This window comes from Rhinatrema bivittatum, chromosome 4, assembly GCF_901001135.1.
Source record: "Rhinatrema bivittatum chromosome 4, aRhiBiv1.1, whole genome shotgun sequence".
Classification (NCBI taxonomy): Eukaryota; Metazoa; Chordata; class Amphibia; order Gymnophiona; family Rhinatrematidae; genus Rhinatrema; species Rhinatrema bivittatum.
In genome coordinates this window covers 371,013,623-371,021,922 of record NC_042618.1, presented here as the reverse complement: position 1 = coordinate 371,021,922, position 8,300 = coordinate 371,013,623, and the positions used below count along the sequence as shown (strand labels likewise).

Sequence of the window (8,300 nt, the reverse complement as noted above, 5' to 3'; positions counted from 1 at the left end):
AATCATGTTGTATCAACATGTGGTCAATGACTGAAAGATAGATTAGAAAATATCTAGTTATTTTATGAAAATTATTTTAAATTGTAAGATGGAAGGATTTTTTTTCTACAAGTTCAATAAAAAATTGAAATAGATCTGGGCTAGCATGAATACAGTATTATTAAAGTTTCTTCATATCCCATTTTATACATATTCTAAATTATTACAGTATGGAATAACTGCATAATAATTTAGATGCATTTTCTATTGGAAGGGTGTGATAATATATATCATCAATTGATATTTGGATATTTAAGGGAACATAATTGGTTAATCACATTGATCAAGACAGGTACAAACTATCATAGAAGCATCTCTAATACCACTCAAGTAGACAAATATATATATTTTTTTTTATTGAACAGGGCTACCTAGATTTATGTGTTCTTCAGAAAATAATATATTTTCTAGTATATTGCATGATTTATAGAATTTTCTTAATTTTCTTTTAGTGCTTCATGTAATGCAAAATTCCAGTAGCCCTACTAGCCCTGGAGACAAGTGGATTCATTGTAGGCTGTGATAACTTTTATAGAACCAACAAAAAAAGGGTGGTAGGCAGTACATATACGATCTGGAAAACTCATGTACTACAACCCATTTTTATGTTGGTCCTAGAAAAAAGGTGTCACAAAGCGTTTATGATTGCACTGTAAGTATGTTTAGATAGCACTATGTCCTTAGGTTTCAAAATTATTATTTATTTCCAACACTGTAGAAAACAGATGCAAAACTGCATTTCGTTGAAAAGATCTAATTTCAGCTATGTCCCCTCTGATTTTAATTTTAAATCAATGACTTAAAATGTAAGCAAACAGATTTTACACTACCTTGTGTAATAACAGGCCATTTGCAGTTAATATATATCTCTTCTGTTCTCTAGTCCCAAGCTAAGATTAAATATGCTAAAAATTAAAATATATTTGCAAGATAGAGTCAACTAATGTATCAAAGGAGAAATAAAATGGTAAATAGAAATGTATGAAATTAAATACAATGTAAGACTTCAAATTATAAAAAGATCAAAAAATGTATTTAATTATTCAGTTTTTAGGGAAAACATGTATTAACTTAAGTTCATATAACGTTCAAACAATCAGTTTTGCTTAATATAATACCCTTCAGGATGTTTATGTCACAGGCAGGCTCAAACTAATCAAAACAACTTTACATAAAATATTTTATTGAAATAAACTAAATAACTTTGCATTAATAGAACGGATTGTGAAATGTAGTCTTCTAATAAATTGGGCACCACAGGAATGTATGTAGCAAACTGGTGCAAAATAGCAGTACGAATCTGATTCCGGCATTTCATGTTGTCATATATTTCAGACAAAAAACAAACCACTATCAGAAAAAAAAAAGTCGGTGTGGAAAACAAGAAATGTTTGTGCTGGCTTATATACATGGGGTAAGGATTACTCAGCCGAATATTAAATACAAGTCAAATTGTAAAAATTATCCACTAACCATTTTCATCTGGATAGCCTCGCATCTTCTGCTGAAATGACAGTTTGCAGACATTTGGAGGATAACGTTCCTTACTTAGATCAATCCACATTGTGGAAACTATAAAATTTCTCTTTGTTTTTATTAAAATCAGCAGATCAAGTCTAGCAGGGAGAACTCATGAAGTCTCTGCATTAGTCCAAACTGAGGATGATGGGTTTCCTCGCATTAATCCAATCTTTAACACGATTAAATCTCATTAAGGAAGACATTTGATTGACGGTGCTTTGTGCTGATCGGCACCTAGGCAGGATTATTGTTTTCACTGTTCGTTTTCTTTTACTCCTCTTGATTCACTTCAGAGGGTGACCTAATGCTTTCTGTTTGCTTCTCTGCTTCCTTCGCTTTCTCCTGTTCCGTGAGCTGCTCGCTACTGGGGATGGAGTTTTTCTTTGGACGACCTTTGGGCTTTGTAGGGGACTCAAGACCACCACCTTGTAATACCTGAAAATTCAAACCGTATAGACATGCTAAATAAAGCTTGATGTGAAGATGTCACAGCACACTGCAAGATAATAAGCATTTAAAAATCTGAAAAGTGCACGGAGCCGGAAGAATAGCTAAAACACGCTTAGTTTTATAATAATTCCTCTGGCGCACAGGATACAAGTGTATACTAACAGTCCCCTGAACAAAATCAGATGCCAGTCTGAAAGTACTTTCTACAGGAAAAGCACAGTATACAGTTAGACCAAGTTAATAATTTGGAAGGTAATGATTTGGCTTTGGGTGAATCAGTTAAACTAGACAATAATGCAGACACATATTAACACGGTCATTGTCAATCCATTACTATTTTTTATTATCAACATAGGATTAACCAAACCTAGCTAACACCAGAGATTTTATCCATCTACCCATTTACTCTAATTTGATTATAAATTACAGGGTTTTGGGGATGTAATCTGCAATCATACTTCTTTGTTTTTTCCCCTATTTAGTTACCCGTATAAATCTGTTTCTATGTATAATCCCAGTCTCTTACACTATTCTGCAAATGACAGTGTAATAATAATAACAATAATTAATAAATGCAAATAATATACTTACAATTTTCTTCCATTTCATTCTCCTGTTTTGATACCATGTTTTCACCTGAAGTTGACTAAGGCCTAGTGACTCTGCAAGGTCTATCCTGCAGGACATAAGATAGATAACCTGTTATTAAATATCCTGTGAATTATAATAATATAGTAATTGAAGGCAATTAAAGACCAATAGTCCAAGTCTGCCCAGAAAGTTGCTTATGGTAGTAACTGCCGCTTTATGCAGTTACCCCCATGTCCTCTGTTAAGGGTAGTACCCCCATGTCCTCTGTTAAGGGTAGTAACTGCTGCTCCGCGCACATTGCCCCCTCCCCCGTGCCTTCTGTTAGGGATTGGGGGTAAACTTTCCTTCCACATTACTTAACTATGTCGATGTACAGCCATTTCACAGACTTGCCGTTATTTTACGGATTTATATGCAAGATGTAAAGTGATCTTTTTAGTAAAGGAAATAATAACTGTGTTACTTGCATAGTCCTTAATTGTGCTTTTGGGTTCAAGGAGTAAAATTCTAATGACCCAAAACCTTTCTGAATTAAAGAACGTTTATGCAAAAAATGTAGGCCAATATGAAACAACTCTCTGTTTTTTTTCACTCCTGACAGCGCAGAACCACAATTTTAGAGCATCTTTTCTTCAATACTGTGCTATGTTGTCTTCCCTTCTCCTAAGTACAGAATTGTATTTATGTTTTATTCATGCACATGAGGATCATTATATTGAAATAAAAAAAAACTGGATGTCAGTTACACCTCTTCCTCCCAATAAATGCTATCTTAAATGTTAGTAGCAATTGGTGACAAAAGTATGATCATCAGGAGCTGTTATTTAAGGAAAACCGTTTTTCAAATGTAGGTAAAAAAAAAATAAATTATAACCTTAACCTACTTTAATGTTAACTGGCCTCTTCCATGACATTTATTCACATGCACAGTACACGGGAGTTGGGGGGCACACAAACAGAGACAGATATACAAAAATCTAATGAGTTGCAAAATCTGTTATCCTTGGAAGACATGCTAGATGGGGCTGTATGTGTGTAATTGTTTTTGTATGTATATGTGTTTATATCTTTGGATAGATGTGCATGTGCTTTTGTATACCGTTTTACATACCATTTGTGTGTGTGAATTTGTATGTTTGTGCGCAAATTCACAAGTGCATTTGTATGTTTGGGTGTACATGTAGGCATGTATATGTATGCTTTTGTGTCTGTGTGGATGTATGCATGCATGTTTCTGTATATGTATTCCTGTATGTGTTTGCAGGTGAATGTGTATAAATGCATTTGTGTTTGGATATTTATGTGTTTATGTTTATAGCTGGATATGTATGTTTGTATGTTTCTCTCTCCAGTTGGTGTCTCCATATGGGTTTGTTTATACATATCATCACAGGAATGAACCTAACTCTTAAATCAAGGAATGCTGGTTTGTTGCTGTGTACAATCTAAATATCTCAAATATATTACTAGTGCTCTTCTTAATATTCGCAGTATGTAAAAGACAGCTTCTTCTTCTGGAGCTCCTGTATGTCCCAAAGGTATTATCTATATGAGTCTGAGCTGGTGGCCGCCGGTCTCAGACCCTCTCCCTCTTACCTGTCCGGGGTGGAGAGGTATTTCTGCTTCTCGAAGCGCTTCTCCAGTCCCATGAGCTGCAGCTCCGTGAAGACGGTGCGGCTCCGGCGCCCTTTCTTGGCCTTGCTGCCCGGCTCACTCCCGTGGGCTTCCAGCTTCCCTCGAAGGTGAAGTTCCAGTGGCAGGTGAGTGGAACCCGGGCCGCCCGGCATCCCAGGGCCGGCGCTCAGCAGCGCCGAGCCCAGGGGAGATCCCAGACCCGAGCAGGAGAGGGGAGGCAGAGGGAATTTAAAGACCGCGGCCTGCTCTGCTTTCAACACGGCTGCGAAGAACAGACAAACGGAAAGAAGAGACACAATAGCCAGGCCATTAACACTCAATGCAATAATACACCCGCATTACGGCAAGACCTTGGATAATGCAAAGATCACCTTCTCACAAGACTATCTTGTGTTAAGCGGTTCACAAACTTTAAAAAAAAAACCCAAAAACCCCCACTATTGTACAGCTCTGATGAAACACATTCTAATCTCTGTCTTGACAAACTTCCATAGTAGCTGTTACTTGACACCTCTGTTAGAACATTGGTATTAAATCACTTACAAATATTAAAGCTCAGATTGCTATAAAAAAAAAAAAAAAGTGAAGAAAAATATTTTAAGTCCGTCCTTATTAAACACTATTCTGTTTCTGTATTAGTACAAACATTTCGATATTTTAAAGACTATTTTCCAAGTTTTCTCTCCTTCTGTGACTCTCCGGCCTCTCTTCTGGAAATATATAAATTGCATTTTGCTACTCAGCACGATGCTCACTCCAACTATCTTCCAATGGTCCAGGTGTTCCATAACCTCAGGAAAATAAACTGTGTTTGTTGCTCTGGCCATAACAGGAAAAGCTACTCTAGAAAAACGTTCTGAAAGATCCTTTAGTCTGTTTCCACTGCCTTGTTATTTCTCTTCCTTTCTTCACTGCAAATCTTCGTTTTAAATGAGCTTCTTTCATAATGCCATTGCTAATAGCATCCAAGGCATTTTACCTGTTTTGTAAATATGTATTCAATAAAAATTATCAGCCAGTGTGATTCAGGAGTGTTTCTACCCAATTGATCACCACTGATCATTTATTATGCCCTGGGTAATCGAAAATAATATGCTACAAGATAATAACAATACAGAGAGGGAGGCAACTAAAAAGTACAGGCCTATTGTTTTACCATTCTGGGAGTTTTTGTAGGGATTTCTGTGATAACGTTTATGCATGAAATGGAAGAAAACTGTGTGGATGCAGTGGGTGCTTGCACGCACCCAATATTAAGCAAACTCATCCACTATGTCCAGGGAGGGGTAATTTGCCTAGAGCTTAGGTCCCCTAATCGTTTCGAAAAGTTGGCTCCTATGAGAAAATATGTTACCTGATTCTAATGATGTTCCACTAAGTTGACGTCTTACGTTGAAAAAAAATTTGAACAAGTATTAGATATACGTAATTGTGTGTTTTGGGTTGCTTTATGCTCATTTTAAAATCAAGAGGACTCATATTCACTGGGATTGTTTAAATTAAAAGAAAGGAAAAAAACAAGCAAACAACAACAAAAAAAAACCCCCAAAACCCATTATGAACTTACAATGGACTTTATTCGAAGTTCCAAACTCATCTAAATTAAATGTAAAAAAGGCTTCCTTCTAAGGATCTGAAATCTATCGTAAAGCTGGTAATACTGAACGTTTAGGATCAAGCTATATGGAAACGAGAAATCGTGAGCCTGCCTTGCTTGCTTTCGGGATATGTCACAGCATTTACGTTTACTTCGCAACCAGCTAGGGAAGAAAATAAGGTTGTATTATTTATTTGTTACTTTAAAAGTTCTCCTTTCTCACTGCACGTAAAGATAGACAAACAGCGAGAGACAATTATGTATATCTGAACTGAACGTGGGCCTTATATATGTATAGGTTTAAGCCTTTGGTTTCTGACAAATGCCTGCATCCAAAGTTTAGAAGTCAAAACTATATGCTTTTATAATCATTTACTGTTGAGATGTTCATAAGAAAGCGAAATATTTTTAAGTTAAAAACAAATCACATGTTTTTAGCCGACACTAGTGTGCTTTAAAGTCCTTTGCAGTACGAGGTTTCTCTGTACAGCAGAAGAGAAAACAGTGATGCTTTTACGCTTTATCATACTGAAAAATAAAAACTATATTGGATCTAGTCACAGGAGATTTTAGGTATGGGACAAATGAAACAAAACTGAGAATGTTGAATTTCACCATCCATAGAAAAGTAATTTGAACATTCCAAATCGACACTTTCAACAGAAAATAAACTGTAAGAATATTACATGCTGAACTTGGTTTATGGTTCGTTTTAGCTAGATGAAGGCTGCAAATATTTTATATGGGGATTAGGGAAATCTCTTAGTATTGGGTTTTACTGATCAGTGTTTGCACTATAGTATTTTAATATAATTACTACTTTTGCTTACATAATATTACCATGACTCAGAAAAATATTATTTACATTCCAAGAGTGATAAACAGGCTGGACGTGAAATGTGACAAACTACATTCACCTCTTGGCATGATTTGCCACTGAAAGCAGAATGCTAAAAGAAGCTTTGTTTTATCAGATCACCTAAAAGGAACCGTGTTTGCCATTGGACTGATTAATAAATAGGGAGTAGACTGAAGTGACAACGATCCCAGGTAAAAGCACAAATTAAAACTGCTCAGTTCTCTGTAGAAGCTGTTTATTTTTTTTCATGTGAATAAAAAAAGGGTTTAAGTAGGAAGCAAAGGGAAGTATCCCTACAATATTTGCCACTAATTAATGATGTCCAAAAACATTTTTCCTATTCTGCCTGTACCTAGTCTTCGGAAAACAAGGCCTTTACTGATTTGGTTGCTGCTGAGAATAATAATAAGCGCACAATATAGGAAAGTACCCACTGAGTGCCAGTGTTGGTACCTGAACATACCGAGGTGGTTGTGGTAGGGTCTGGCTGACAGAAGTGCCTGGACTCCGAACTTGAGCAAATCCCCAGCCGGCGCTGAGATCTTAGAGTCGGGGTGGTCAGTCAGGATTTCCTCAATCATAAAACTCCTGTAGCGATGAGATCTGTGATCGGGAAACACTTCGGGTGGAAAATAATGAGCTCCTATTTCCAAGGGATGCTGCATCCTTCAGTAATAAATGCAAACAATTTTAATTGTTCGTAAATAACAAAGAGAAGAGAAAATCCCCTCCAAAAACACCCACCAAAAGTTTCTGAATGGATCGCTCGCGGAACAGTTCAAGCCGTGCTCAGAAGCGCACAGTCTGGTGCTTTCCGACTACAGTTTTTTACTAGCACTTGCAAATTTGTGTTCATTCTTTTCCTTGCACTGCTTGCCAGAGTGTAGAAAAGAAACTTCGAGTCGTTATCCCCTCTCGAAATCGGAGGTCCTTTTCCCCTTCCCTCCTCCCAAACTTGACGAAGAAATAAAGAAATGCCGTTTCCGCCCCACGGGAATAGGCGACGAGCTGAGTAAGGTCTGATGCAGCACTGAGACAGGACTGTAAAGTTTTCAGGCTCACGCTGAAGCAACGTCACGGGAGAGCGTGGTTTCTCCGCCCACTGCTCGAGATGGCAGCCAATGAGATCAGCGAGCCGAGGCAAGCGCAACAGGGGGAGAGGGGAGCAGGCTCGCAGAGCCTATGCTGCCTTTACGTCTTCAACCACTTTAGGATGACGTACTGAGATAAGGCATATATTTCCAATTAAAAAGCTAGCCATCCAAACACATTTTGTCTGTTATTCTGCTATAGTCAATCTAGGATCCTGTGATCATATATTATTAAGGACATCCAATTAATACTTAAACTTGTTTTTATACAATTCTGATGGTTTTATACAAGACTTGTCACATGGAAACAATTATACTTAACATTTTACAATACAGCAAAACTCAAATAACGACGCTTTCCTCTACCAAACAGTACAGCTTAAAATTTGTTTTCCCTTCTACTTTTATACACTAAAATATTGAATACCCGACTGCAGAGAACACATTGAAATGTCTGCGTTATATGCTGAAGAGAAGACATTTACTTTAAAAAAAAGTTTACGACTCCCTTTTTTAT

At 36.9% G+C, this 8,300-nt stretch overlaps 1 protein-coding gene across 1 annotated transcript; it reads right to left on the bottom strand.

Annotated features, from left to right (window-relative positions):
* Positions 1-1,079: 1,079 nt before the first annotated feature.
* On the bottom strand, positions 1,080-7,699 carry BARX1 (BARX homeobox 1). Its single transcript, XM_029600844.1, has 4 exons — positions 7,156-7,699; positions 4,198-4,498; positions 2,602-2,686; positions 1,080-1,995 (listed from the first exon to the last, which is right to left on the bottom strand). Exons 1-4 carry the CDS (start codon positions 7,355-7,357, stop codon positions 1,831-1,833), a joined length of 753 nt encoding a protein of 250 aa, XP_029456704.1. The 5' UTR covers positions 7,358-7,699; the 3' UTR covers positions 1,080-1,830.
* Between the last annotated feature and the right edge of the window lie 601 nt (positions 7,700-8,300).

Coding starts and splice junctions, on each gene's coding strand:
- BARX1 (XM_029600844.1), bottom strand. CDS start 7,357: ATGCAGCATCCCTTGGAAATAGGAGCTCATTATTTTCCACCCGAAGTG. Junction 4,499..7,155: donor ACCCTACCACAACCACCTCG/GTATGTTCAGGT, acceptor TGTTCTTCGCAG/CCGTGTTGAAAGCAGAGCAG. Junction 1,996..2,601: donor GAATGAAATGGAAGAAAATT/GTAAGTATATTA, acceptor TTGAATTTTCAG/GTATTACAAGGTGGTGGTCT.